The following is a 27,802-nucleotide window of genomic DNA, read 5'->3' on the forward strand; positions in this document are numbered from 1 at the left end:
TTAGTGGGGTTAGGGTGGGATTAGATAGTGCTAACCATTTATTGGTCCACACTAGGTTGAAATGGGAGGGGACTGTGTGGACATTGGGGCGGATACTGTGGGGCAGGGGATCCCAGTACTGATGGGACGGGGTAGATGCAGGTAGAGCGAGGAGGCAATATGAGAGATGGTGGGGGAGAGGTAAATCTGCTTCGCCCACCTTCAGACATCCGATCTATCCCAAAGGATGAGGGAGGCTGTGGGGTTCAGGCTTTGCAAACCCTACTTAGGTCCTTGGTGTTGATCAATGCCAGGTCCATAAACAATAGGGCCATTAGCAGCTCCGAGATTATCTCGGAGCCCAGCAGGTGGACCTGGCTTGTATCCCACCCGAAACCACCTGGGTTCGTGAGGTAGAGACTGTGGCCTTGGGTGAAGCCTAGCCCCCGGGTTTGGAAGTGAACCCACCAAGGTGGGAACTTCGAGGCGGTGCGGCTGTGTTAATCCGTGATTCGATCCCCTTCAGGGCTGTCCCCATCCCGAGGATCATTGGTCTGGAGTGTGTTGGTCTAGAGTGGATGGCCAAGGAGAAGTTGGCTGTCTTCCTGGTGTACCCGATGCTTCTAGCTACCAGGAGGAAAGCCTGCCACAGCTGCTGGAGGCGGTGGCTGACTGGGCACTGCGGTTCCCCAGGCTTATTGTCTTGGGGGATTTCAACGTCCATGTTGATACCGCCTCATGTTCAGCGGCTGTGGACCTGGTGTCATCCATGGCGACACTGGGCTGCATAATGAACTCTATTTACTCATGAAGCCGGTCACACTCTGGATTTGGTCTTTGGGTCGGGAGTTGATGTGGTCGTATCCTCTGTTACCAGAGTGCCATGGTCCGACCACTATGCCCTGAAGTTTCGGGTTGACCTACCGCGCCAACCCCGTCTAGGCGACGGGCTGATTTATGCCCGCCCATGGAGACTAATGGATCCTATTGGTTTCCTGAATGCTCTGCGGGATCCTGAACCCACAAGCACCCTTGATGAGCAAGTGAAAGACTGGAATTCCAGGCTTTCCGATGCTATCGAGGTGGTTGCTCCCCGGCGCCCTCTACGCTGTCGCACTCGGCTTGCTCCTTGGTACACCGAGGAGCTGCGCCGTATGAAGCGAGAGCTTAGACGGCTAGAGCGAATGTGGAGGAAGTCTCGTGACGAAGCTGCGCGAGCATCTTATAGGACGTTTATGAAAGCCTATGAGATGGCGACGAAGGGGGCAAAGAGAGATTATTTTTCCTCCTCTCTCGCATCCGCTAGCTCTCGCCCAGCCCAATTGTTCCGTATCATTCGATCCTTGTCCTCATTAAATGAGGGCTCTAAACATCCTCAATTGGCTCTTGGCTGTGAGGCTTTTATGAGCTTCTTCGCGGATAAAGTCACGTCGCTCCGCCATGACCTTCCTGCCACTCTTGATACAATAAATGAACTGGAGGCCCCGTGGCCGTCTTCAGGTCCTTTCTTGGACCAGTTTTCCCTGCTCGCTGAGGCTGATGTTGACAGGGTCCTAGCTGCTGTTAGACCTACTACCTGTCCTCTGGATCCGTGCCCCTCATGGCTGATTAAAACTTGCCGTGAGGAATTACGGTCCCACCTGTTGAATATTATCAACTGCTCCCTTGAGCAAGGAGTGTTTCCTGGTGGGTTGAAGGAGGCAGTGGTCCGCCCACTCTTGAAAAGACCATCCTTAGATCCTAGTGATCTGGCCAATTACCGCCCCGTTTCGAATCTTTCGTTTCTGGGGAAGGTAATTGAGAGAGTGGTGTTGGAGCAGCTTCAGGGCTTCCTGGAGGACACATCGGCCCTCGATCCCTTCCAGTCCGGCTTCCGTGCTGGGCATGGGACGGAGACCGTCCTTGTTGCCGTCACAGATATGCTCCGCATCCAGCTTGACCGAGGCGGATCGGCGCTGCTGGTGCTTTTGGATCTCACCGCAGCGTTTGATGTGGTCGATCACGATCTTTTGACCCACCGCCTGGCTGTTGCCGGAGTGCGGGGCATAGCCCTTCAATGGCTTGCCTCGTTTCTCCGGGAACGTAGTCAGCAAGTGTGGTGCGGGGACCGGGCTTCCCAACGGTGCCCACTCACTTGTGGTGTACCTCAGGGAGCTTTGTTGTCCCCGCTATTATTTAATATCTATATGCGACCCCTTGCTCGGCTGGTGCGGAGCTTTGGGCTGACCTGTCACCAATATGCTGATGACACTCAGCTCATTCTGTTGATGGAGGCGGGGACGGCCGCCGCCCCTGCGGCTCTACAGCATTGTTTGGAGGCGGTTGCTGGTTGGTTGAAGCAGAGCAGGTTAAAACTTAATCCAACGAAGACGGAGGTCCTCTGGCTGGGTCGTGAAGGGGGGGCTGAGGGTCTTCGGCCGCCGGTGCTGGAGGGGGTCTCTTTGACACCGACCCCTTCCGTTCGCAACCTGGGTGTCCACCTGGATTCATCCTTGTCCATGGAGACCCAGGTGGCACATGTAACCCGGGTTGCTTTCTTCCATCTCCGTCAAGCCCGGCGGCTGGCCCCCTACCTTTCCCAGACCGACCTGGCCACGGTGATCCATGCAACGGTCACCTCCAGACTGGATTATTGTAATTCGCTCTACGCGGGCCTTCCCTTGCGGTTGATCCGGAAATTGAAGCTGGTCCAAAACGCAGCGGCTCGTCTTCTCACGGGGGTCTCAGTCAGAGATCATATCACCCCCGTGTTGTGCCGTCTGCATTGGCTCCCAGTGGAATTCCGGATCATCTTCAAGGTGTTGGTTTTGACCTTTAAGGCCCTTTACGGTCTGGGGCCCTCATACCTACGGGACCGTCTCACCCCTTATGTCCCGAGTCGTGCCCTCCGCTCTGCGGAGGCGAATTTACTGGTGGTTCCCGGCCCCTCCATGATGCGGCTGGCCTCCACACGGGCCAGGGCGTTTACTGCCCTGGCCCCTGCCTGGTGGAACGCCCTCCCTCCACCAATTAGGGCCCTGCGGGACCTTGGAGAGTTCCGCAGGGCCTGTAAAACGGTGCTGTTCCACCGGGCTTTTGAGGGAGCCGGCCGCTGAGTCCGCCCCTCGTACTGTCCTGCACACTGGCTATCTGTTGGACCATCTGCCAATCCCCTCCCATCCCAGGGTTTGACCACTGGGGTTGGGTGCCAGACGTCTTCTATTATTAATTCAATTATTTATTGCAAGTATTACTGCTGCTGTAGTTTATAGTTTTATAGTTTTATGGCTTTGTATTTTGACTGGGGTTATTCGATTTGTTGTTGTTGTGCACCGCCCTGAGCCCTTTGGGGGTAGGGCGGTTTACCAAATCAATCAATCAATCAATCAATCAATCAATCAATCAATCAATCAATCAAATTAATTAATTAATTAATTAATTAATTAATTAATTAAAAACGTTCCATAAAATACAGAACCAAGTCCAATAAAAGTCCTGGTGCCCCTTAATTTTTTTTCCTTTTTAAAAAAAGTATAATTTTATTAGTATATATAACAATTACAATCAACACATAACACACACCATTTAATCATTAAGCTCGCACATCTCATTACCTTTATATCTAGTTCACAGTTACTACTTTCTATTTCCTTATATCTACAATTGAATTAAGAACATAAGAACATAAGAACTAGTCTGCTGGATCAGACCAGAGTCCATCTAGTCCAGCTCTCTGCTACTCGCAGTAGCCCACCAGGTGCCTTTGGGAGCTCACGTGCAGGATGTGAAAGCAATGGCCTTCTGCTGCTGCTGCTGCTCCCGAGCACCTGGTCTGCTAAGGCATTTGCAATCTCAGATCAAAGAGGATCAAGATTGGTAGCCATAGATTGACTTCTCCTCCATAAATCTGTCCAAGCCCCTTTTAAAGCTATCCAGGTTAGTGGCCATCACCACCTCCTGTGGCAGCATATTCCAAACACCAATCACACGTTGCGTGAAGCAGTGTTTCCTTTTATGAGTCCTAATTCTTCCCCCCAGCATTTTGAATGGATGCCCCCTGGTTCTAGTATTGTGAGAAAGAGAGAAAAATTTCTCTCTGTCAACATTTTCTACCCCATGCATAATTTTATAGACTTCAATCATATCCCCCCTCAGACGTCTCCTCTCCAAACTAAAGAGTCCCAAACGCTGCAGCCTCTCCTCATAAGGAAGGTGCTCCAGTCCCTCAATCATCCTCGTTGCCCTTCTCTGCACTTTTTCTATCTCTTCGGTATCCTTTTTGAGATGTGGCAACCAGAACTGAACACAGGACTCCAAGTGCGGTCGCACCACGAATTATTAATACATTCCGAACTTAGGCATTTCTTGAATGTGCAGCTCTGTTCTTCCTATCATATAAATGTAAAATAAGGTGAACATATACTAACGTGACATGTCTTAATAACCTAAATCACATACATTGCCTAACCTTAATAGAACAAAATTTGAGGGATAAGTACTCCACACCATTCGCCAATACGAACACACGACTCAGTCGTCAAGCAAGAACACCACGCTCCCCTTTGTTCCTCGGTATCGATCCAGCGGCTGGCAAGATGGCCACATACCTATTGCATCTTGCCGATCCTAGGCAACGCCGGGTCCTCGCAGGAGCCCGATGCAACGTTTTCTCTCCAGCCTTGCTACAGGGTCGGTTTGGAATTCCCCGCTTTTGGGCAGTGTATGTCCACATTGCCCAACTTGCATCGAAACACATCTTGTTCCACTGCCCAAAATATAAGCCTCGCAGGGGAGCCTTATTGTCTCGGTTTATACGCCTAAAGCTAGCACCAAATCCAAACTTCACATACACACTACAAGGATCAGTGCTATCAGTCACAGACCAGGAAAGGGATTTGGGCGTCTTAGTTGATAGTTCCATGGGAATGTCAACTCAATGCATGGCAGCTGTGAAAAAGGCAAACTCCATGCTGGGGATCATTAGGAAAGGAATTGAGAATAAAACTGCAAAGATTGTCATGCCCTTATACAAAGCCGTGGTGCGACCGCACTTGGAGTCCTGTGTTCAGTTCTGGTCGCCACATCTCAAAAGGGATATCAAAGAGATAGAAAAAGTACAGAGAAGGGCAACGAGGATGATTGAGGGATTGCAGCACCTTCCTTATGAGGAGAGGCTGCAGCGTTTGGGACTCTTTAGTTTGGAGAGGAGACGTCTGAGGGGGGATATGATTGAAGTCTATAAAATTATGCAGGGGTAGAAAATGTGGACAGAGAGAAATTTTTCTCTCTTTCTCACAATACTAGAACCAGGGGGCATTCATTGAAAATGCTGGGGGGAAGAATTAGGACTAATAAAAGGAAACACTTCTTCACGCAACGTGTGATTGGTGTTTGGAATATGCTGCCACAGGAGGTGGTGGTGGCCACTAACCTGGATAGCTTTTAAAAGGGCTTGGACAGATTTATGGAGGAGAAGTCGATCTATGGCTACCAATCTTGATCCTCCTTGATCTGAGATTGCAAATGCCTTAGCAGACCAGGTGCTCAGGAGCAGCAGCAGCAGAAGGCCATTGCTTTCACATCCTGCCTGTGAGCTCCCAAAGGCACCTGGTGGGTCAATGCGAGTAGCAGAGAGCTGGACTAGATGGACTCTGGTCTGATCCAGCAGGCTAGTTCTTATGTTCTTATGTTCTTACCTTAAAACTACTCAACAGCAACGAACCCTTGATGCTTGGGAACATAGCCCAATATTTGCTGCTGGTTTTCTTGGCAAGAGAAACCCAATACGTCTTGCTATATTTGCTTTCTCTTGGGATTTTATCCTGGATACGTGTGCCTCATAAAGATCTTCTGATGTTGTGGTTGTTATACGACTCAGTCATTCCGTACTAGAGACGGGGAAAGGAAGGAAGGGGAAAGGCAGGCCAACGAGACGGCACCGTTGCTGTCTTCAAGCATGTGCCTGGCAGAACAGCTAGGCCTGAAAAGAGTCATCCGTGGGGAATCATGGAACACAAGTATATCCAGAACTCCCCCTCCAAAAACCTGAACCCAAATCCCAGAATGGTATTGGGGAACCTAACTACCAGCATTTAGGTAGCACCTTCCCAAAATCCAAATCTTAAAAAGAAGCGGGAAGCCCTGATTTTTTTTCGATGCGCATCCCCGGAGGTAGCCTGAACAACGCAGTTGGCACACAAGCGTCAAGGTGTTGTGCAGCAGGTGGTTAAGCAGAGCTCTGGAGGAGGTTAGATAAAACGAAAGGGCCTTTTGCCCTTCACTTGCTTTTCATGTTTTCATGAGGATTTCTTTTGAGTTGGCTCCCTACTGCCTTTCAGCACAACTCCGGGCAATGCCTTTGATGTGCCGGAGGCTTTTTTGAAATGATGAGCAAGGGATCAAACTTGCGTACTGAGATGTCCAGATGCCGGGGGGGCCCCCTTCCCTCCCCTCCCTTGATGCCACTCCTAACTCCATCCCCTGTGTCTCTCCCCTTCCCTTGCATACCACCCCTCCCTCTCCCTCTGCTAATGTGGGTGGGCCATGTCCAGATGCCTGGCCCCCTCCCCCTCCCTCCCCTCCTTTGCATGCCACCCCTCATTCCATCCCCTCCCCTCCCTCTCGGCCCTTCCCTTGCATGCCACCCTTCCCTCTCCCTCCACTAGGGTGGGTGGGCCATGTCCAGATGCTGGACCCCCTCCCTATGACAGAGCAGGAGAACAGGAGAAGTCCCAGTGGAGACAGAACAGGAGAAGTCCCAGCGGACTGGGGGAGAGCTAATGTTGTCCCCATCTTCAAAAAGGGGGGGGGGAAGAGGACCCCAACAACTACCACCCCAGTCTTCTTGACAGCAATACCAGGAAAGATTCAGGATCAGATCATTAAGGAGTCTGTAAGCTCTTGGAAGGGTTAGTACGCAAACTTGCATAAGTGCTATTGGGCCCCGCCATGATACTTAAGGCCCCACACTACAAATGCAATATAAAATGTCCTCTTGGGTTTGCCCTCTGAAATAAATTTGGATTATTCAGGCTCAGTGGGGAATCATTTTCGAGGCTTAGTCTCCAAACTGCATACTTCTGAGTTGCTTCCTTGGAGAGCTGCCCCAAACCACAGCTTTTTGGAAGCGTCGCCCGATCTTTTCCTCTGGGATGACTTTAGGTGGCTAAATTGGAGGCAGGTGGAAATAACTTAATGATTGCCTGGTAGTGAAAAGCAGCGCATAGAACCTGTGCTTTTTGCATTCAGATCGTTTAGCAGCTGAACATGGAGCAACCCCTGGATCAGTGGTCTACCATAAGCGGTTGCAGACGTTGATGGTTTGTTGCAAGGTAGGTTTGCTCCTTGGCTTCGCTGCTCTGTCTTATTGTGAGCAAGGAAATGACTGGCATTGAACTTGATCAATTGTACATATTAGTTGCTTCTGGAGTCTGTAAAGAGAACCAAATAACTGTGCATACCCCCCACGGCTGCTCATATCCCTGCATTTCTAAGATTTCATCCAGCTTGTTTGTTTCTGCAAGCACGTGCTGGAAAGCTTGTCCGAAAGGCAGAATCGGAAACAGCCGGGGAACGAGCCCTGGTCTAGATTGGTTCTGGTGGGTTTTCCGGGCCGTTTGGCCGTGGTCTGGTAGATCTTGTTCCTAACGTTTTGCCTGCATCTGTGGCTGGCGTCTTCAGAGGTGTATCACAGAGGGAAGTCTGTGTCTAGTGAGAAGGGAATGTTTAGTGGGGTATATATTGTCCATGTCCCAGGGTGGGGAACCAATCAGTGAGTTGGGTGCTGTGTGGTTTCCGGGCTGTATGGGGGGGGGGGGTGGGGGGGGGGGGTGTAGGGGGCGGGGGTGGGAGGGGGAGGGGGGGGGGGGGAGAGGGGGGGGGGGGGGGTGGGTGGGGGTGGTGGTGGGGTGGGGTTGGGTTGGGTGGGGGGGGGTGGGGGGGGGGGGGGGGGTGTGGGGGGGGGGGGTTGTGTGGTGGGGGGGGGGGTTGGGGGGGGGGGGGGGTGGGGAGGGGGGGGGGGGGGGGGGGGGGTGGGGGGGGGGGGGGGTGGGGGGGGGGAGAGGTGGGGGGGGGTGGGGGGGGGAGGTGGTGGGGGGGGGGGGGGGGGGGGGGGGGGGGGGGGGGGGGGGGGGGGGGGTGGGGGGGGGGGGGGGTGGGGGGGGGGGGGGGTGGGGGGGGGGGGGGGTGGGGGGGGGGGGGGGTGGGGGGGGGGGGGGGTGGGGGGGGGGGGGGGTGGGGGGGGGGGGGGGTGGGGGGGGGGGGGGGTGGGGGGGGGGGGGGGTGGGGGGGGGGGGGGGTGGGGGGGGGGGGGGGTGGGGGGGGGGGGGGGTGGGGGGGGGGGGGGGTGGGGGGGGGGGGGGGTGGGGGGGGGGGGGGGTGGGGGGGGGGGGGGGTGGGGGGGGGGGGGGGTGGGGGGGGGGGGGGGTGGGGGGGGGGGGGGGTGGGGGGGGGGGGGGGTGGGGGGGGGGGGGGGTGGGGGGGGGGGGGGGTGGGGGGGGGGGGGGGTGGGGGGGGGGGGGGGTGGGGGGGGGGGGGGGTGGGGGGGGGGGGGGGTGGGGGGGGGGGGGGGTGGGGGGGGGGGGGGGTGGGGGGGGGGGGGGGTGGGGGGGGGGGGGGGTGGGGGGGGGGGGGGGTGGGGGGGGGGGGGGGTGGGGGGGGGGGGGGGTGGGGGGGGGGGGGGGTGGGGGGGGGGGGGGGTGGGGGGGGGGGGGGGTGGGGGGGGGGGGGGGTGGGGGGGGGGGGGGGTGGGGGGGGGGGGGGGTGGGGGGGGGGGGGGGTGGGGGGGGGGGGGGGTGGGGGGGGGGGGGGGTGGGGGGGGGGGGGGGTGGGGGGGGGGGGGGGTGGGGGGGGGGGGGGGTGGGGGGGGGGGGGGGTGGGGGGGGGGGGGGGTGGGGGGGGGGGGGGGTGGGGGGGGGGGGGGGTGGGGGGGGGGGGGGGTGGGGGGGGGGGGGGGTGGGGGGGGGGGGGGGTGGGGGGGGGGGGGGGTGGGGGGGGGGGGGGGTGGGGGGGGGGGGGGGTGGGGGGGGGGGGGGGTGGGGGGGGGGGGGGGTGGGGGGGGGGGGGGGTGGGGGGGGGGGGGGGTGGGGGGGGGGGGGGGTGGGGGGGGGGGGGGGTGGGGGGGGGGGGGGGTGGGGGGGGGGGGGGGTGGGGGGGGGGGGGGGTGGGGGGGGGGGGGGGTGGGGGGGGGGGGGGGTGGGGGGGGGGGGGGGTGGGGGGGGGGGGGGGTGGGGGGGGGGGGGGGTGGGGGGGGGGGGGGGTGGGGGGGGGGGGGGGTGGGGGGGGGGGGGGGTGGGGGGGGGGGGGGGTGGGGGGGGGGGGGGGTGGGGGGGGGGGGGGGTGGGGGGGGGGGGGGGTGGGGGGGGGGGGGGGTGGGGGGGGGGGGGGGTGGGGGGGGGGGGGGGTGGGGGGGGGGGGGGGTGGGGGGGGGGGGGGGTGGGGGGGGGGGGGGGTGGGGGGGGGGGGGGGTGGGGGGGGGGGGGGGTGGGGGGGGGGGGGGGTGGGGGGGGGGGGGGGTGGGGGGGGGGGGGGGTGGGGGGGGGGGGGGGTGGGGGGGGGGGGGGGTGGGGGGGGGGGGGGGTGGGGGGGGGGGGGGGTGGGGGGGGGGGGGGGTGGGGGGGGGGGGGGGTGGGGGGGGGGGGGGGTGGGGGGGGGGGGGGGTGGGGGGGGGGGGGGGTGGGGGGGGGGGGGGGTGGGGGGGGGGGGGGGTGGGGGGGGGGGGGGGTGGGGGGGGGGGGGGGTGGGGGGGGGGGGGGGTGGGGGGGGGGGGGGGTGGGGGGGGGGGGGGGTGGGGGGGGGGGGGGGTGGGGGGGGGGGGGGGTGGGGGGGGGGGGGGGTGGGGGGGGGGGGGGGTGGGGGGGGGGGGGGGTGGGGGGGGGGGGGGGTGGGGGGGGGGGGGGGTGGGGGGGGGGGGGGGTGGGGGGGGGGGGGGGTGGGGGGGGGGGGGGGTGGGGGGGGGGGGGGGTGGGGGGGGGGGGGGGTGGGGGGGGGGGGGGGTGGGGGGGGGGGGGGGTGGGGGGGGGGGGGGGTGGGGGGGGGGGGGGGTGGGGGGGGGGGGGGGTGGGGGGGGGGGGGGGTGGGGGGGGGGGGGGGTGGGGGGGGGGGGGGGTGGGGGGGGGGGGGGGTGGGGGGGGGGGGGGGTGGGGGGGGGGGGGGGTGGGGGGGGGGGGGGGTGGGGGGGGGGGGGGGTGGGGGGGGGGGGGGGTGGGGGGGGGGGGGGGTGGGGGGGGGGGGGGGTGGGGGGGGGGGGGGGTGGGGGGGGGGGGGGGTGGGGGGGGGGGGGGGTGGGGGGGGGGGGGGGTGGGGGGGGGGGGGGGTGGGGGGGGGGGGGGGTGGGGGGGGGGGGGGGTGGGGGGGGGGGGGGGTGGGGGGGGGGGGGGGTGGGGGGGGGGGGGGGTGGGGGGGGGGGGGGGTGGGGGGGGGGGGGGGTGGGGGGGGGGGGGGGTGGGGGGGGGGGGGGGTGGGGGGGGGGGGGGGTGGGGGGGGGGGGGGGTGGGGGGGGGGGGGGGTGGGGGGGGGGGGGGGTGGGGGGGGGGGGGGGTGGGGGGGGGGGGGGGTGGGGGGGGGGGGGGGTGGGGGGGGGGGGGGGTGGGGGGGGGGGGGGGTGGGGGGGGGGGGGGGTGGGGGGGGGGGGGGGTGGGGGGGGGGGGGGGTGGGGGGGGGGGGGGGTGGGGGGGGGGGGGGGTGGGGGGGGGGGGGGGTGGGGGGGGGGGGGGGTGGGGGGGGGGGGGGGTGGGGGGGGGGGGGGGTGGGGGGGGGGGGGGGTGGGGGGGGGGGGGGGTGGGGGGGGGGGGGGGTGGGGGGGGGGGGGGGTGGGGGGGGGGGGGGGTGGGGGGGGGGGGGGGTGGGGGGGGGGGGGGGTGGGGGGGGGGGGGGGTGGGGGGGGGGGGGGGTGGGGGGGGGGGGGGGTGGGGGGGGGGGGGGGTGGGGGGGGGGGGGGGTGGGGGGGGGGGGGGGTGGGGGGGGGGGGGGGTGGGGGGGGGGGGGGGTGGGGGGGGGGGGGGGTGGGGGGGGGGGGGGGTGGGGGGGGGGGGGGGTGGGGGGGGGGGGGGGTGGGGGGGGGGGGGGGTGGGGGGGGGGGGGGGTGGGGGGGGGGGGGGGTGGGGGGGGGGGGGGGTGGGGGGGGGGGGGGGTGGGGGGGGGGGGGGGTGGGGGGGGGGGGGGGTGGGGGGGGGGGGGGGTGGGGGGGGGGGGGGGTGGGGGGGGGGGGGGGTGGGGGGGGGGGGGGGTGGGGGGGGGGGGGGGTGGGGGGGGGGGGGGGTGGGGGGGGGGGGGGGTGGGGGGGGGGGGGGGTGGGGGGGGGGGGGGGTGGGGGGGGGGGGGGGTGGGGGGGGGGGGGGGTGGGGGGGGGGGGGGGTGGGGGGGGGGGGGGGTGGGGGGGGGGGGGGGTGGGGGGGGGGGGGGGTGGGGGGGGGGGGGGGTGGGGGGGGGGGGGGGTGGGGGGGGGGGGGGGTGGGGGGGGGGGGGGGTGGGGGGGGGGGGGGGTGGGGGGGGGGGGGGGTGGGGGGGGGGGGGGGTGGGGGGGGGGGGGGGTGGGGGGGGGGGGGGGTGGGGGGGGGGGGGGGTGGGGGGGGGGGGGGGTGGGGGGGGGGGGGGGTGGGGGGGGGGGGGGGTGGGGGGGGGGGGGGGTGGGGGGGGGGGGGGGTGGGGGGGGGGGGGGGTGGGGGGGGGGGGGGGTGGGGGGGGGGGGGGGTGGGGGGGGGGGGGGGTGGGGGGGGGGGGGGGTGGGGGGGGGGGGGGGTGGGGGGGGGGGGGGGTGGGGGGGGGGGGGGGTGGGGGGGGGGGGGGGTGGGGGGGGGGGGGGGTGGGGGGGGGGGGGGGTGGGGGGGGGGGGGGGTGGGGGGGGGGGGGGGTGGGGGGGGGGGGGGGTGGGGGGGGGGGGGGGTGGGGGGGGGGGGGGGTGGGGGGGGGGGGGGGTGGGGGGGGGGGGGGGTGGGGGGGGGGGGGGGTGGGGGGGGGGGGGGGTGGGGGGGGGGGGGGGTGGGGGGGGGGGGGGGTGGGGGGGGGGGGGGGTGGGGGGGGGGGGGGGTGGGGGGGGGGGGGGGTGGGGGGGGGGGGGGGTGGGGGGGGGGGGGGGTGGGGGGGGGGGGGGGTGGGGGGGGGGGGGGGTGGGGGGGGGGGGGGGTGGGGGGGGGGGGGGGTGGGGGGGGGGGGGGGTGGGGGGGGGGGGGGGTGGGGGGGGGGGGGGGTGGGGGGGGGGGGGGGTGGGGGGGGGGGGGGGTGGGGGGGGGGGGGGGTGGGGGGGGGGGGGGGTGGGGGGGGGGGGGGGTGGGGGGGGGGGGGGGTGGGGGGGGGGGGGGGTGGGGGGGGGGGGGGGTGGGGGGGGGGGGGGGTGGGGGGGGGGGGGGGTGGGGGGGGGGGGGGGTGGGGGGGGGGGGGGGTGGGGGGGGGGGGGGGTGGGGGGGGGGGGGGGTGGGGGGGGGGGGGGGTGGGGGGGGGGGGGGGTGGGGGGGGGGGGGGGTGGGGGGGGGGGGGGGTGGGGGGGGGGGGGGGTGGGGGGGGGGGGGGGTGGGGGGGGGGGGGGGTGGGGGGGGGGGGGGGTGGGGGGGGGGGGGGGTGGGGGGGGGGGGGGGTGGGGGGGGGGGGGGGTGGGGGGGGGGGGGGGTGGGGGGGGGGGGGGGTGGGGGGGGGGGGGGGTGGGGGGGGGGGGGGGTGGGGGGGGGGGGGGGTGGGGGGGGGGGGGGGTGGGGGGGGGGGGGGGTGGGGGGGGGGGGGGGTGGGGGGGGGGGGGGGTGGGGGGGGGGGGGGGTGGGGGGGGGGGGGGGTGGGGGGGGGGGGGGGTGGGGGGGGGGGGGGGTGGGGGGGGGGGGGGGTGGGGGGGGGGGGGGGTGGGGGGGGGGGGGGGTGGGGGGGGGGGGGGGTGGGGGGGGGGGGGGGTGGGGGGGGGGGGGGGTGGGGGGGGGGGGGGGTGGGGGGGGGGGGGGGTGGGGGGGGGGGGGGGTGGGGGGGGGGGGGGGTGGGGGGGGGGGGGGGTGGGGGGGGGGGGGGGTGGGGGGGGGGGGGGGTGGGGGGGGGGGGGGGTGGGGGGGGGGGGGGGTGGGGGGGGGGGGGGGTGGGGGGGGGGGGGGGTGGGGGGGGGGGGGGGTGGGGGGGGGGGGGGGTGGGGGGGGGGGGGGGTGGGGGGGGGGGGGGGTGGGGGGGGGGGGGGGTGGGGGGGGGGGGGGGTGGGGGGGGGGGGGGGTGGGGGGGGGGGGGGGTGGGGGGGGGGGGGGGTGGGGGGGGGGGGGGGTGGGGGGGGGGGGGGGTGGGGGGGGGGGGGGGTGGGGGGGGGGGGGGGTGGGGGGGGGGGGGGGTGGGGGGGGGGGGGGGTGGGGGGGGGGGGGGGTGGGGGGGGGGGGGGGTGGGGGGGGGGGGGGGTGGGGGGGGGGGGGGGTGGGGGGGGGGGGGGGTGGGGGGGGGGGGGGGTGGGGGGGGGGGGGGGTGGGGGGGGGGGGGGGTGGGGGGGGGGGGGGGTGGGGGGGGGGGGGGGTGGGGGGGGGGGGGGGTGGGGGGGGGGGGGGGTGGGGGGGGGGGGGGGTGGGGGGGGGGGGGGGTGGGGGGGGGGGGGGGTGGGGGGGGGGGGGGGTGGGGGGGGGGGGGGGTGGGGGGGGGGGGGGGTGGGGGGGGGGGGGGGTGGGGGGGGGGGGGGGTGGGGGGGGGGGGGGGTGGGGGGGGGGGGGGGTGGGGGGGGGGGGGGGTGGGGGGGGGGGGGGGTGGGGGGGGGGGGGGGTGGGGGGGGGGGGGGGTGGGGGGGGGGGGGGGTGGGGGGGGGGGGGGGTGGGGGGGGGGGGGGGTGGGGGGGGGGGGGGGTGGGGGGGGGGGGGGGTGGGGGGGGGGGGGGGTGGGGGGGGGGGGGGGTGGGGGGGGGGGGGGGTGGGGGGGGGGGGGGGTGGGGGGGGGGGGGGGTGGGGGGGGGGGGGGGTGGGGGGGGGGGGGGGTGGGGGGGGGGGGGGGTGGGGGGGGGGGGGGGTGGGGGGGGGGGGGGGTGGGGGGGGGGGGGGGTGGGGGGGGGGGGGGGTGGGGGGGGGGGGGGGTGGGGGGGGGGGGGGGTGGGGGGGGGGGGGGGTGGGGGGGGGGGGGGGTGGGGGGGGGGGGGGGTGGGGGGGGGGGGGGGTGGGGGGGGGGGGGGGTGGGGGGGGGGGGGGGTGGGGGGGGGGGGGGGTGGGGGGGGGGGGGGGTGGGGGGGGGGGGGGGTGGGGGGGGGGGGGGGTGGGGGGGGGGGGGGGTGGGGGGGGGGGGGGGTGGGGGGGGGGGGGGGTGGGGGGGGGGGGGGGTGGGGGGGGGGGGGGGTGGGGGGGGGGGGGGGTGGGGGGGGGGGGGGGTGGGGGGGGGGGGGGGTGGGGGGGGGGGGGGGTGGGGGGGGGGGGGGGTGGGGGGGGGGGGGGGTGGGGGGGGGGGGGGGTGGGGGGGGGGGGGGGTGGGGGGGGGGGGGGGTGGGGGGGGGGGGGGGTGGGGGGGGGGGGGGGTGGGGGGGGGGGGGGGTGGGGGGGGGGGGGGGTGGGGGGGGGGGGGGGTGGGGGGGGGGGGGGGTGGGGGGGGGGGGGGGTGGGGGGGGGGGGGGGTGGGGGGGGGGGGGGGTGGGGGGGGGGGGGGGTGGGGGGGGGGGGGGGTGGGGGGGGGGGGGGGTGGGGGGGGGGGGGGGTGGGGGGGGGGGGGGGTGGGGGGGGGGGGGGGTGGGGGGGGGGGGGGGTGGGGGGGGGGGGGGGTGGGGGGGGGGGGGGGTGGGGGGGGGGGGGGGTGGGGGGGGGGGGGGGTGGGGGGGGGGGGGGGTGGGGGGGGGGGGGGGTGGGGGGGGGGGGGGGTGGGGGGGGGGGGGGGTGGGGGGGGGGGGGGGTGGGGGGGGGGGGGGGTGGGGGGGGGGGGGGGTGGGGGGGGGGGGGGGTGGGGGGGGGGGGGGGTGGGGGGGGGGGGGGGTGGGGGGGGGGGGGGGTGGGGGGGGGGGGGGGTGGGGGGGGGGGGGGGTGGGGGGGGGGGGGGGTGGGGGGGGGGGGGGGTGGGGGGGGGGGGGGGTGGGGGGGGGGGGGGGTGGGGGGGGGGGGGGGTGGGGGGGGGGGGGGGTGGGGGGGGGGGGGGGTGGGGGGGGGGGGGGGTGGGGGGGGGGGGGGGTGGGGGGGGGGGGGGGTGGGGGGGGGGGGGGGTGGGGGGGGGGGGGGGTGGGGGGGGGGGGGGGTGGGGGGGGGGGGGGGTGGGGGGGGGGGGGGGTGGGGGGGGGGGGGGGTGGGGGGGGGGGGGGGTGGGGGGGGGGGGGGGTGGGGGGGGGGGGGGGTGGGGGGGGGGGGGGGTGGGGGGGGGGGGGGGTGGGGGGGGGGGGGGGTGGGGGGGGGGGGGGGTGGGGGGGGGGGGGGGTGGGGGGGGGGGGGGGTGGGGGGGGGGGGGGGTGGGGGGGGGGGGGGGTGGGGGGGGGGGGGGGTGGGGGGGGGGGGGGGTGGGGGGGGGGGGGGGTGGGGGGGGGGGGGGGTGGGGGGGGGGGGGGGTGGGGGGGGGGGGGGGTGGGGGGGGGGGGGGGTGGGGGGGGGGGGGGGTGGGGGGGGGGGGGGGTGGGGGGGGGGGGGGGTGGGGGGGGGGGGGGGTGGGGGGGGGGGGGGGTGGGGGGGGGGGGGGGTGGGGGGGGGGGGGGGTGGGGGGGGGGGGGGGTGGGGGGGGGGGGGGGTGGGGGGGGGGGGGGGTGGGGGGGGGGGGGGGTGGGGGGGGGGGGGGGTGGGGGGGGGGGGGGGTGGGGGGGGGGGGGGGTGGGGGGGGGGGGGGGTGGGGGGGGGGGGGGGTGGGGGGGGGGGGGGGTGGGGGGGGGGGGGGGTGGGGGGGGGGGGGGGTGGGGGGGGGGGGGGGTGGGGGGGGGGGGGGGTGGGGGGGGGGGGGGGTGGGGGGGGGGGGGGGTGGGGGGGGGGGGGGGTGGGGGGGGGGGGGGGTGGGGGGGGGGGGGGGTGGGGGGGGGGGGGGGTGGGGGGGGGGGGGGGTGGGGGGGGGGGGGGGTGGGGGGGGGGGGGGGTGGGGGGGGGGGGGGGTGGGGGGGGGGGGGGGTGGGGGGGGGGGGGGGTGGGGGGGGGGGGGGGTGGGGGGGGGGGGGGGTGGGGGGGGGGGGGGGTGGGGGGGGGGGGGGGTGGGGGGGGGGGGGGGTGGGGGGGGGGGGGGGTGGGGGGGGGGGGGGGTGGGGGGGGGGGGGGGTGGGGGGGGGGGGGGGTGGGGGGGGGGGGGGGTGGGGGGGGGGGGGGGTGGGGGGGGGGGGGGGTGGGGGGGGGGGGGGGTGGGGGGGGGGGGGGGTGGGGGGGGGGGGGGGTGGGGGGGGGGGGGGGTGGGGGGGGGGGGGGGTGGGGGGGGGGGGGGGTGGGGGGGGGGGGGGGTGGGGGGGGGGGGGGGTGGGGGGGGGGGGGGGTGGGGGGGGGGGGGGGTGGGGGGGGGGGGGGGTGGGGGGGGGGGGGGGTGGGGGGGGGGGGGGGTGGGGGGGGGGGGGGGTGGGGGGGGGGGGGGGTGGGGGGGGGGGGGGGTGGGGGGGGGGGGGGGTGGGGGGGGGGGGGGGTGGGGGGGGGGGGGGGTGGGGGGGGGGGGGGGTGGGGGGGGGGGGGGGTGGGGGGGGGGGGGGGTGGGGGGGGGGGGGGGTGGGGGGGGGGGGGGGTGGGGGGGGGGGGGGGTGGGGGGGGGGGGGGGTGGGGGGGGGGGGGGGTGGGGGGGGGGGGGGGTGGGGGGGGGGGGGGGTGGGGGGGGGGGGGGGTGGGGGGGGGGGGGGGTGGGGGGGGGGGGGGGTGGGGGGGGGGGGGGGTGGGGGGGGGGGGGGGTGGGGGGGGGGGGGGGTGGGGGGGGGGGGGGGTGGGGGGGGGGGGGGGTGGGGGGGGGGGGGGGTGGGGGGGGGGGGGGGTGGGGGGGGGGGGGGGTGGGGGGGGGGGGGGGTGGGGGGGGGGGGGGGTGGGGGGGGGGGGGGGTGGGGGGGGGGGGGGGTGGGGGGGGGGGGGGGTGGGGGGGGGGGGGGGTGGGGGGGGGGGGGGGTGGGGGGGGGGGGGGGTGGGGGGGGGGGGGGGTGGGGGGGGGGGGGGGTGGGGGGGGGGGGGGGTGGGGGGGGGGGGGGGTGGGGGGGGGGGGGGGTGGGGGGGGGGGGGGGTGGGGGGGGGGGGGGGTGGGGGGGGGGGGGGGTGGGGGGGGGGGGGGGTGGGGGGGGGGGGGGGTGGGGGGGGGGGGGGGTGGGGGGGGGGGGGGGTGGGGGGGGGGGGGGGTGGGGGGGGGGGGGGGTGGGGGGGGGGGGGGGTGGGGGGGGGGGGGGGTGGGGGGGGGGGGGGGTGGGGGGGGGGGGGGGTGGGGGGGGGGGGGGGTGGGGGGGGGGGGGGGTGGGGGGGGGGGGGGGTGGGGGGGGGGGGGGGTGGGGGGGGGGGGGGGTGGGGGGGGGGGGGGGTGGGGGGGGGGGGGGGTGGGGGGGGGGGGGGGTGGGGGGGGGGGGGGGTGGGGGGGGGGGGGGGTGGGGGGGGGGGGGGGTGGGGGGGGGGGGGGGTGGGGGGGGGGGGGGGTGGGGGGGGGGGGGGGTGGGGGGGGGGGGGGGTGGGGGGGGGGGGGGGTGGGGGGGGGGGGGGGTGGGGGGGGGGGGGGGTGGGGGGGGGGGGGGGTGGGGGGGGGGGGGGGTGGGGGGGGGGGGGGGTGGGGGGGGGGGGGGGTGGGGGGGGGGGGGGGTGGGGGGGGGGGGGGGTGGGGGGGGGGGGGGGTGGGGGGGGGGGGGGGTGGGGGGGGGGGGGGGTGGGGGGGGGGGGGGGTGGGGGGGGGGGGGGGTGGGGGGGGGGGGGGGTGGGGGGGGGGGGGGGTGGGGGGGGGGGGGGGTGGGGGGGGGGGGGGGTGGGGGGGGGGGGGGGTGGGGGGGGGGGGGGGTGGGGGGGGGGGGGGGTGGGGGGGGGGGGGGGTGGGGGGGGGGGGGGGTGGGGGGGGGGGGGGGTGGGGGGGGGGGGGGGTGGGGGGGGGGGGGGGTGGGGGGGGGGGGGGGTGGGGGGGGGGGGGGGTGGGGGGGGGGGGGGGTGGGGGGGGGGGGGGGTGGGGGGGGGGGGGGGTGGGGGGGGGGGGGGGTGGGGGGGGGGGGGGGTGGGGGGGGGGGGGGGTGGGGGGGGGGGGGGGTGGGGGGGGGGGGGGGTGGGGGGGGGGGGGGGTGGGGGGGGGGGGGGGTGGGGGGGGGGGGGGGTGGGGGGGGGGGGGGGTGGGGGGGGGGGGGGGTGGGGGGGGGGGGGGGTGGGGGGGGGGGGGGGTGGGGGGGGGGGGGGGTGGGGGGGGGGGGGGGTGGGGGGGGGGGGGGGTGGGGGGGGGGGGGGGTGGGGGGGGGGGGGGGTGGGGGGGGGGGGGGGTGGGGGGGGGGGGGGGTGGGGGGGGGGGGGGGTGGGGGGGGGGGGGGGTGGGGGGGGGGGGGGGTGGGGGGGGGGGGGGGTGGGGGGGGGGGGGGGTGGGGGGGGGGGGGGGTGGGGGGGGGGGGGGGTGGGGGGGGGGGGGGGTGGGGGGGGGGGGGGGTGGGGGGGGGGGGGGGTGGGGGGGGGGGGGGGTGGGGGGGGGGGGGGGTGGGGGGGGGGGGGGGTGGGGGGGGGGGGGGGTGGGGGGGGGGGGGGGTGGGGGGGGGGGGGGGTGGGGGGGGGGGGGGGTGGGGGGGGGGGGGGGTGGGGGGGGGGGGGGGTGGGGGGGGGGGGGGGTGGGGGGGGGGGGGGGTGGGGGGGGGGGGGGGTGGGGGGGGGGGGGGGTGGGGGGGGGGGGGGGTGGGGGGGGGGGGGGGTGGGGGGGGGGGGGGGTGGGGGGGGGGGGGGGTGGGGGGGGGGGGGGGTGGGGGGGGGGGGGGGTGGGGGGGGGGGGGGGTGGGGGGGGGGGGGGGTGGGGGGGGGGGGGGGTGGGGGGGGGGGGGGGTGGGGGGGGGGGGGGGTGGGGGGGGGGGGGGGTGGGGGGGGGGGGGGGTGGGGGGGGGGGGGGGTGGGGGGGGGGGGGGGTGGGGGGGGGGGGGGGTGGGGGGGGGGGGGGGTGGGGGGGGGGGGGGGTGGGGGGGGGGGGGGGTGGGGGGGGGGGGGGGTGGGGGGGGGGGGGGGTGGGGGGGGGGGGGGGTGGGGGGGGGGGGGGGTGGGGGGGGGGGGGGGTGGGGGGGGGGGGGGGTGGGGGGGGGGGGGGGTGGGGGGGGGGGGGGGTGGGGGGGGGGGGGGGTGGGGGGGGGGGGGGGTGGGGGGGGGGGGGGGTGGGGGGGGGGGGGGGTGGGGGGGGGGGGGGGTGGGGGGGGGGGGGGGTGGGGGGGGGGGGGGGTGGGGGGGGGGGGGGGTGGGGGGGGGGGGGGGTGGGGGGGGGGGGGGGTGGGGGGGGGGGGGGGTGGGGGGGGGGGGGGGTGGGGGGGGGGGGGGGTGGGGGGGGGGGGGGGTGGGGGGGGGGGGGGGTGGGGGGGGGGGGGGGTGGGGGGGGGGGGGGGTGGGGGGGGGGGGGGGTGGGGGGGGGGGGGGGTGGGGGGGGGGGGGGGTGGGGGGGGGGGGGGGTGGGGGGGGGGGGGGGTGGGGGGGGGGGGGGGTGGGGGGGGGGGGGGGTGGGGGGGGGGGGGGGTGGGGGGGGGGGGGGGTGGGGGGGGGGGGGGGTGGGGGGGGGGGGGGGTGGGGGGGGGGGGGGGTGGGGGGGGGGGGGGGTGGGGGGGGGGGGGGGTGGGGGGGGGGGGGGGTGGGGGGGGGGGGGGGTGGGGGGGGGGGGGGGTGGGGGGGGGGGGGGGTGGGGGGGGGGGGGGGTGGGGGGGGGGGGGGGTGGGGGGGGGGGGGGGTGGGGGGGGGGGGGGGTGGGGGGGGGGGGGGGTGGGGGGGGGGGGGGGTGGGGGGGGGGGGGGGTGGGGGGGGGGGGGGGTGGGGGGGGGGGGGGGTGGGGGGGGGGGGGGGTGGGGGGGGGGGGGGGTGGGGGGGGGGGGGGGTGGGGGGGGGGGGGGGTGGGGGGGGGGGGGGGTGGGGGGGGGGGGGGGTGGGGGGGGGGGGGGGTGGGGGGGGGGGGGGGTGGGGGGGGGGGGGGGTGGGGGGGGGGGGGGGTGGGGGGGGGGGGGGGTGGGGGGGGGGGGGGGTGGGGGGGGGGGGGGGTGGGGGGGGGGGGGGGTGGGGGGGGGGGGGGGTGGGGGGGGGGGGGGGTGGGGGGGGGGGGGGGTGGGGGGGGGGGGGGGTGGGGGGGGGGGGGGGTGGGGGGGGGGGGGGGTGGGGGGGGGGGGGGGTGGGGGGGGGGGGGGGTGGGGGGGGGGGGGGGTGGGGGGGGGGGGGGGTGGGGGGGGGGGGGGGTGGGGGGGGGGGGGGGTGGGGGGGGGGGGGGGTGGGGGGGGGGGGGGGTGGGGGGGGGGGGGGGTGGGGGGGGGGGGGGGTGGGGGGGGGGGGGGGTGGGGGGGGGGGGGGGTGGGGGGGGGGGGGGGTGGGGGGGGGGGGGGGTGGGGGGGGGGGGGGGTGGGGGGGGGGGGGGGTGGGGGGGGGGGGGGGTGGGGGGGGGGGGGGGTGGGGGGGGGGGGGGGTGGGGGGGGGGGGGGGTGGGGGGGGGGGGGGGTGGGGGGGGGGGGGGGTGGGGGGGGGGGGGGGTGGGGGGGGGGGGGGGTGGGGGGGGGGGGGGGTGGGGGGGGGGGGGGGTGGGGGGGGGGGGGGGTGGGGGGGGGGGGGGGTGGGGGGGGGGGGGGGTGGGGGGGGGGGGGGGTGGGGGGGGGGGGGGGTGGGGGGGGGGGGGGGTGGGGGGGGGGGGGGGTGGGGGGGGGGGGGGGTGGGGGGGGGGGGGGGTGGGGGGGGGGGGGGGTGGGGGGGGGGGGGGGTGGGGGGGGGGGGGGGTGGGGGGGGGGGGGGGTGGGGGGGGGGGGGGGTGGGGGGGGGGGGGGGTGGGGGGGGGGGGGGGTGGGGGGGGGGGGGGGTGGGGGGGGGGGGGGGTGGGGGGGGGGGGGGGTGGGGGGGGGGGGGGGTGGGGGGGGGGGGGGGTGGGGGGGGGGGGGGGTGGGGGGGGGGGGGGGTGGGGGGGGGGGGGGGTGGGGGGGGGGGGGGGTGGGGGGGGGGGGGGGTGGGGGGGGGGGGGGGTGGGGGGGGGGGGGGGTGGGGGGGGGGGGGGGTGGGGGGGGGGGGGGGTGGGGGGGGGGGGGGGTGGGGGGGGGGGGGGGTGGGGGGGGGGGGGGGTGGGGGGGGGGGGGGGTGGGGGGGGGGGGGGGTGGGGGGGGGGGGGGGTGGGGGGGGGGGGGGGTGGGGGGGGGGGGGGGTGGGGGGGGGGGGGGGTGGGGGGGGGGGGGGGTGGGGGGGGGGGGGGGTGGGGGGGGGGGGGGGTGGGGGGGGGGGGGGGTGGGGGGGGGGGGGGGTGGGGGGGGGGGGGGGTGGGGGGGGGGGGGGGTGGGGGGGGGGGGGGGTGGGGGGGGGGGGGGGTGGGGGGGGGGGGGGGTGGGGGGGGGGGGGGGTGGGGGGGGGGGGGGGTGGGGGGGGGGGGGGGTGGGGGGGGGGGGGGGTGGGGGGGGGGGGGGGTGGGGGGGGGGGGGGGTGGGGGGGGGGGGGGGTGGGGGGGGGGGGGGGTGGGGGGGGGGGGGGGTGGGGGGGGGGGGGGGTGGGGGGGGGGGGGGGTGGGGGGGGGGGGGGGTGGGGGGGGGGGGGGGTGGGGGGGGGGGGGGGTGGGGGGGGGGGGGGGTGGGGGGGGGGGGGGGTGGGGGGGGGGGGGGGTGGGGGGGGGGGGGGGTGGGGGGGGGGGGGGGTGGGGGGGGGGGGGGGTGGGGGGGGGGGGGGGTGGGGGGGGGGGGGGGTGGGGGGGGGGGGGGGTGGGGGGGGGGGGGGGTGGGGGGGGGGGGGGGTGGGGGGGGGGGGGGGTGGGGGGGGGGGGGGGTGGGGGGGGGGGGGGGTGGGGGGGGGGGGGGGTGGGGGGGGGGGGGGGTGGGGGGGGGGGGGGGTGGGGGGGGGGGGGGGTGGGGGGGGGGGGGGGTGGGGGGGGGGGGGGGTGGGGGGGGGGGGGGGTGGGGGGGGGGGGGGGTGGGGGGGGGGGGGGGTGGGGGGGGGGGGGGGTGGGGGGGGGGGGGGGTGGGGGGGGGGGGGGGTGGGGGGGGGGGGGGGTGGGGGGGGGGGGGGGTGGGGGGGGGGGGGGGTGGGGGGGGGGGGGGGTGGGGGGGGGGGGGGGTGGGGGGGGGGGGGGGTGGGGGGGGGGGGGGGTGGGGGGGGGGGGGGGTGGGGGGGGGGGGGGGTGGGGGGGGGGGGGGGTGGGGGGGGGGGGGGGTGGGGGGGGGGGGGGGTGGGGGGGGGGGGGGGTGGGGGGGGGGGGGGGTGGGGGGGGGGGGGGGTGGGGGGGGGGGGGGGTGGGGGGGGGGGGGGGTGGGGGGGGGGGGGGGTGGGGGGGGGGGGGGGTGGGGGGGGGGGGGGGTGGGGGGGGGGGGGGGTGGGGGGGGGGGGGGGTGGGGGGGGGGGGGGGTGGGGGGGGGGGGGGGTGGGGGGGGGGGGGGGTGGGGGGGGGGGGGGGTGGGGGGGGGGGGGGGTGGGGGGGGGGGGGGGTGGGGGGGGGGGGGGGTGGGGGGGGGGGGGGGTGGGGGGGGGGGGGGGTGGGGGGGGGGGGGGGTGGGGGGGGGGGGGGGTGGGGGGGGGGGGGGGTGGGGGGGGGGGGGGGTGGGGGGGGGGGGGGGTGGGGGGGGGGGGGGGTGGGGGGGGGGGGGGGTGGGGGGGGGGGGGGGTGGGGGGGGGGGGGGGTGGGGGGGGGGGGGGGTGGGGGGGGGGGGGGGTGGGGGGGGGGGGGGGTGGGGGGGGGGGGGGGTGGGGGGGGGGGGGGGTGGGGGGGGGGGGGGGTGGGGGGGGGGGGGGGTGGGGGGGGGGGGGGGTGGGGGGGGGGGGGGGTGGGGGGGGGGGGGGGTGGGGGGGGGGGGGGGTGGGGGGGGGGGGGGGTGGGGGGGGGGGGGGGTGGGGGGGGGGGGGGGTGGGGGGGGGGGGGGGTGGGGGGGGGGGGGGGTGGGGGGGGGGGGGGGTGGGGGGGGGGGGGGGTGGGGGGGGGGGGGGGTGGGGGGGGGGGGGGGTGGGGGGGGGGGGGGGTGGGGGGGGGGGGGGGTGGGGGGGGGGGGGGGTGGGGGGGGGGGGGGGTGGGGGGGGGGGGGGGTGGGGGGGGGGGGGGGTGGGGGGGGGGGGGGGTGGGGGGGGGGGGGGGTGGGGGGGGGGGGGGGTGGGGGGGGGGGGGGGTGGGGGGGGGGGGGGGTGGGGGGGGGGGGGGGTGGGGGGGGGGGGGGGTGGGGGGGGGGGGGGGTGGGGGGGGGGGGGGGTGGGGGGGGGGGGGGGTGGGGGGGGGGGGGGGTGGGGGGGGGGGGGGGTGGGGGGGGGGGGGGGTGGGGGGGGGGGGGGGTGGGGGGGGGGGGGGGTGGGGGGGGGGGGGGGTGGGGGGGGGGGGGGGTGGGGGGGGGGGGGGGTGGGGGGGGGGGGGGGTGGGGGGGGGGGGGGGTGGGGGGGGGGGGGGGTGGGGGGGGGGGGGGGTGGGGGGGGGGGGGGGTGGGGGGGGGGGGGGGTGGGGGGGGGGGGGGGTGGGGGGGGGGGGGGGTGGGGGGGGGGGGGGGTGGGGGGGGGGGGGGGTGGGGGGGGGGGGGGGTGGGGGGGGGGGGGGGTGGGGGGGGGGGGGGGTGGGGGGGGGGGGGGGTGGGGGGGGGGGGGGGTGGGGGGGGGGGGGGGTGGGGGGGGGGGGGGGTGGGGGGGGGGGGGGGTGGGGGGGGGGGGGGGTGGGGGGGGGGGGGGGTGGGGGGGGGGGGGGGTGGGGGGGGGGGGGGGTGGGGGGGGGGGGGGGTGGGGGGGGGGGGGGGTGGGGGGGGGGGGGGGTGGGGGGGGGGGGGGGTGGGGGGGGGGGGGGGTGGGGGGGGGGGGGGGTGGGGGGGGGGGGGGGTGGGGGGGGGGGGGGGTGGGGGGGGGGGGGGGTGGGGGGGGGGGGGGGTGGGGGGGGGGGGGGGTGGGGGGGGGGGGGGGTGGGGGGGGGGGGGGGTGGGGGGGGGGGGGGGTGGGGGGGGGGGGGGGTGGGGGGGGGGGGGGGTGGGGGGGGGGGGGGGTGGGGGGGGGGGGGGGTGGGGGGGGGGGGGGGTGGGGGGGGGGGGGGGTGGGGGGGGGGGGGGGTGGGGGGGGGGGGGGGTGGGGGGGGGGGGGGGTGGGGGGGGGGGGGGGTGGGGGGGGGGGGGGGTGGGGGGGGGGGGGGGTGGGGGGGGGGGGGGGTGGGGGGGGGGGGGGGTGGGGGGGGGGGGGGGTGGGGGGGGGGGGGGGTGGGGGGGGGGGGGGGTGGGGGGGGGGGGGGGTGGGGGGGGGGGGGGGTGGGGGGGGGGGGGGGTGGGGGGGGGGGGGGGTGGGGGGGGGGGGGGGTGGGGGGGGGGGGGGGTGGGGGGGGGGGGGGGTGGGGGGGGGGGGGGGTGGGGGGGGGGGGGGGTGGGGGGGGGGGGGGGTGGGGGGGGGGGGGGGTGGGGGGGGGGGGGGGTGGGGGGGGGGGGGGGTGGGGGGGGGGGGGGGTGGGGGGGGGGGGGGGTGGGGGGGGGGGGGGGTGGGGGGGGGGGGGGGTGGGGGGGGGGGGGGGTGGGGGGGGGGGGGGGTGGGGGGGGGGGGGGGTGGGGGGGGGGGGGGGTGGGGGGGGGGGGGGGTGGGGGGGGGGGGGGGTGGGGGGGGGGGGGGGTGGGGGGGGGGGGGGGTGGGGGGGGGGGGGGGTGGGGGGGGGGGGGGGTGGGGGGGGGGGGGGGTGGGGGGGGGGGGGGGTGGGGGGGGGGGGGGGTGGGGGGGGGGGGGGGTGGGGGGGGGGGGGGGTGGGGGGGGGGGGGGGTGGGGGGGGGGGGGGGTGGGGGGGGGGGGGGGTGGGGGGGGGGGGGGGTGGGGGGGGGGGGGGGTGGGGGGGGGGGGGGGTGGGGGGGGGGGGGGGTGGGGGGGGGGGGGGGTGGGGGGGGGGGGGGGTGGGGGGGGGGGGGGGTGGGGGGGGGGGGGGGTGGGGGGGGGGGGGGGTGGGGGGGGGGGGGGGTGGGGGGGGGGGGGGGTGGGGGGGGGGGGGGGTGGGGGGGGGGGGGGGTGGGGGGGGGGGGGGGTGGGGGGGGGGGGGGGTGGGGGGGGGGGGGGGTGGGGGGGGGGGGGGGTGGGGGGGGGGGGGGGTGGGGGGGGGGGGGGGTGGGGGGGGGGGGGGGTGGGGGGGGGGGGGGGTGGGGGGGGGGGGGGGTGGGGGGGGGGGGGGGTGGGGGGGGGGGGGGGTGGGGGGGGGGGGGGGTGGGGGGGGGGGGGGGTGGGGGGGGGGGGGGGTGGGGGGGGGGGGGGGTGGGGGGGGGGGGGGGTGGGGGGGGGGGGGGGTGGGGGGGGGGGGGGGTGGGGGGGGGGGGGGGTGGGGGGGGGGGGGGGTGGGGGGGGGGGGGGGTGGGGGGGGGGGGGGGTGGGGGGGGGGGGGGGTGGGGGGGGGGGGGGGTGGGGGGGGGGGGGGGTGGGGGGGGGGGGGGGTGGGGGGGGGGGGGGGTGGGGGGGGGGGGGGGTGGGGGGGGGGGGGGGTGGGGGGGGGGGGGGGTGGGGGGGGGGGGGGGTGGGGGGGGGGGGGGGTGGGGGGGGGGGGGGGTGGGGGGGGGGGGGGGTGGGGGGGGGGGGGGGTGGGGGGGGGGGGGGGTGGGGGGGGGGGGGGGTGGGGGGGGGGGGGGGTGGGGGGGGGGGGGGGTGGGGGGGGGGGGGGGTGGGGGGGGGGGGGGGTGGGGGGGGGGGGGGGTGGGGGGGGGGGGGGGTGGGGGGGGGGGGGGGTGGGGGGGGGGGGGGGTGGGGGGGGGGGGGGGTGGGGGGGGGGGGGGGTGGGGGGGGGGGGGGGTGGGGGGGGGGGGGGGTGGGGGGGGGGGGGGGTGGGGGGGGGGGGGGGTGGGGGGGGGGGGGGGTGGGGGGGGGGGGGGGTGGGGGGGGGGGGGGGTGGGGGGGGGGGGGGGTGGGGGGGGGGGGGGGTGGGGGGGGGGGGGGGTGGGGGGGGGGGGGGGTGGGGGGGGGGGGGGGTGGGGGGGGGGGGGGGTGGGGGGGGGGGGGGGTGGGGGGGGGGGGGGGTGGGGGGGGGGGGGGGTGGGGGGGGGGGGGGGTGGGGGGGGGGGGGGGTGGGGGGGGGGGGGGGTGGGGGGGGGGGGGGGTGGGGGGGGGGGGGGGTGGGGGGGGGGGGGGGTGGGGGGGGGGGGGGGTGGGGGGGGGGGGGGGTGGGGGGGGGGGGGGGTGGGGGGGGGGGGGGGTGGGGGGGGGGGGGGGTGGGGGGGGGGGGGGGTGGGGGGGGGGGGGGGTGGGGGGGGGGGGGGGTGGGGGGGGGGGGGGGTGGGGGGGGGGGGGGGTGGGGGGGGGGGGGGGTGGGGGGGGGGGGGGGTGGGGGGGGGGGGGGGTGGGGGGGGGGGGGGGTGGGGGGGGGGGGGGGTGGGGGGGGGGGGGGGTGGGGGGGGGGGGGGGTGGGGGGGGGGGGGGGTGGGGGGGGGGGGGGGTGGGGGGGGGGGGGGGTGGGGGGGGGGGGGGGTGGGGGGGGGGGGGGGTGGGGGGGGGGGGGGGTGGGGGGGGGGGGGGGTGGGGGGGGGGGGGGGTGGGGGGGGGGGGGGGTGGGGGGGGGGGGGGGTGGGGGGGGGGGGGGGTGGGGGGGGGGGGGGGTGGGGGGGGGGGGGGGTGGGGGGGGGGGGGGGTGGGGGGGGGGGGGGGTGGGGGGGGGGGGGGGTGGGGGGGGGGGGGGGTGGGGGGGGGGGGGGGTGGGGGGGGGGGGGGGTGGGGGGGGGGGGGGGTGGGGGGGGGGGGGGGTGGGGGGGGGGGGGGGTGGGGGGGGGGGGGGGTGGGGGGGGGGGGGGGTGGGGGGGGGGGGGGGTGGGGGGGGGGGGGGGTGGGGGGGGGGGGGGGTGGGGGGGGGGGGGGGTGGGGGGGGGGGGGGGTGGGGGGGGGGGGGGGTGGGGGGGGGGGGGGGTGGGGGGGGGGGGGGGTGGGGGGGGGGGGGGGTGGGGGGGGGGGGGGGTGGGGGGGGGGGGGGGTGGGGGGGGGGGGGGGTGGGGGGGGGGGGGGGTGGGGGGGGGGGGGGGTGGGGGGGGGGGGGGGTGGGGGGGGGGGGGGGTGGGGGGGGGGGGGGGTGGGGGGGGGGGGGGGTGGGGGGGGGGGGGGGTGGGGGGGGGGGGGGGTGGGGGGGGGGGGGGGTGGGGGGGGGGGGGGGTGGGGGGGGGGGGGGGTGGGGGGGGGGGGGGGTGGGGGGGGGGGGGGGTGGGGGGGGGGGGGGGTGGGGGGGGGGGGGGGTGGGGGGGGGGGGGGGTGGGGGGGGGGGGGGGTGGGGGGGGGGGGGGGTGGGGGGGGGGGGGGGTGGGGGGGGGGGGGGGTGGGGGGGGGGGGGGGTGGGGGGGGGGGGGGGTGGGGGGGGGGGGGGGTGGGGGGGGGGGGGGGTGGGGGGGGGGGGGGGTGGGGGGGGGGGGGGGTGGGGGGGGGGGGGGGTGGGGGGGGGGGGGGGTGGGGGGGGGGGGGGGTGGGGGGGGGGGGGGGTGGGGGGGGGGGGGGGTGGGGGGGGGGGGGGGTGGGGGGGGGGGGGGGTGGGGGGGGGGGGGGGTGGGGGGGGGGGGGGGTGGGGGGGGGGGGGGGTGGGGGGGGGGGGGGGTGGGGGGGGGGGGGGGTGGGGGGGGGGGGGGGTGGGGGGGGGGGGGGGTGGGGGGGGGGGGGGGTGGGGGGGGGGGGGGGTGGGGGGGGGGGGGGGTGGGGGGGGGGGGGGGTGGGGGGGGGGGGGGGTGGGGGGGGGGGGGGGTGGGGGGGGGGGGGGGTGGGGGGGGGGGGGGGTGGGGGGGGGGGGGGGTGGGGGGGGGGGGGGGTGGGGGGGGGGGGGGGTGGGGGGGGGGGGGGGTGGGGGGGGGGGGGGGTGGGGGGGGGGGGGGGTGGGGGGGGGGGGGGGTGGGGGGGGGGGGGGGTGGGGGGGGGGGGGGGTGGGGGGGGGGGGGGGTGGGGGGGGGGGGGGGTGGGGGGGGGGGGGGGTGGGGGGGGGG

The 27,802-nt window shown here is 81.6% G+C and overlaps 1 protein-coding gene across 2 annotated transcripts in view; it reads left to right on the forward strand.

Annotated features, from left to right (window-relative positions):
* The window catches only part of MTFMT (mitochondrial methionyl-tRNA formyltransferase), a 55,030-nt gene that overhangs the window by 13,703 nt on the left and 13,525 nt on the right, over positions 1–27,802 (forward strand). For both annotated transcript variants that reach the window (XM_048482210.1, XM_048482211.1), the window contains exon 8: positions 7,207–7,289. In XM_048482210.1, coding sequence (XP_048338167.1) covers positions 7,207–7,289 — 83 coding nt within the window. The remainder of the gene's footprint in view (positions 1–7,206; positions 7,290–27,802) is intronic.

The sequence above is a fragment of the Sphaerodactylus townsendi genome, linkage group LG17 (assembly GCF_021028975.2).
Source record: "Sphaerodactylus townsendi isolate TG3544 linkage group LG17, MPM_Stown_v2.3, whole genome shotgun sequence".
Lineage (NCBI taxonomy): Eukaryota > Metazoa > Chordata > Lepidosauria > Squamata > Sphaerodactylidae > Sphaerodactylus > Sphaerodactylus townsendi.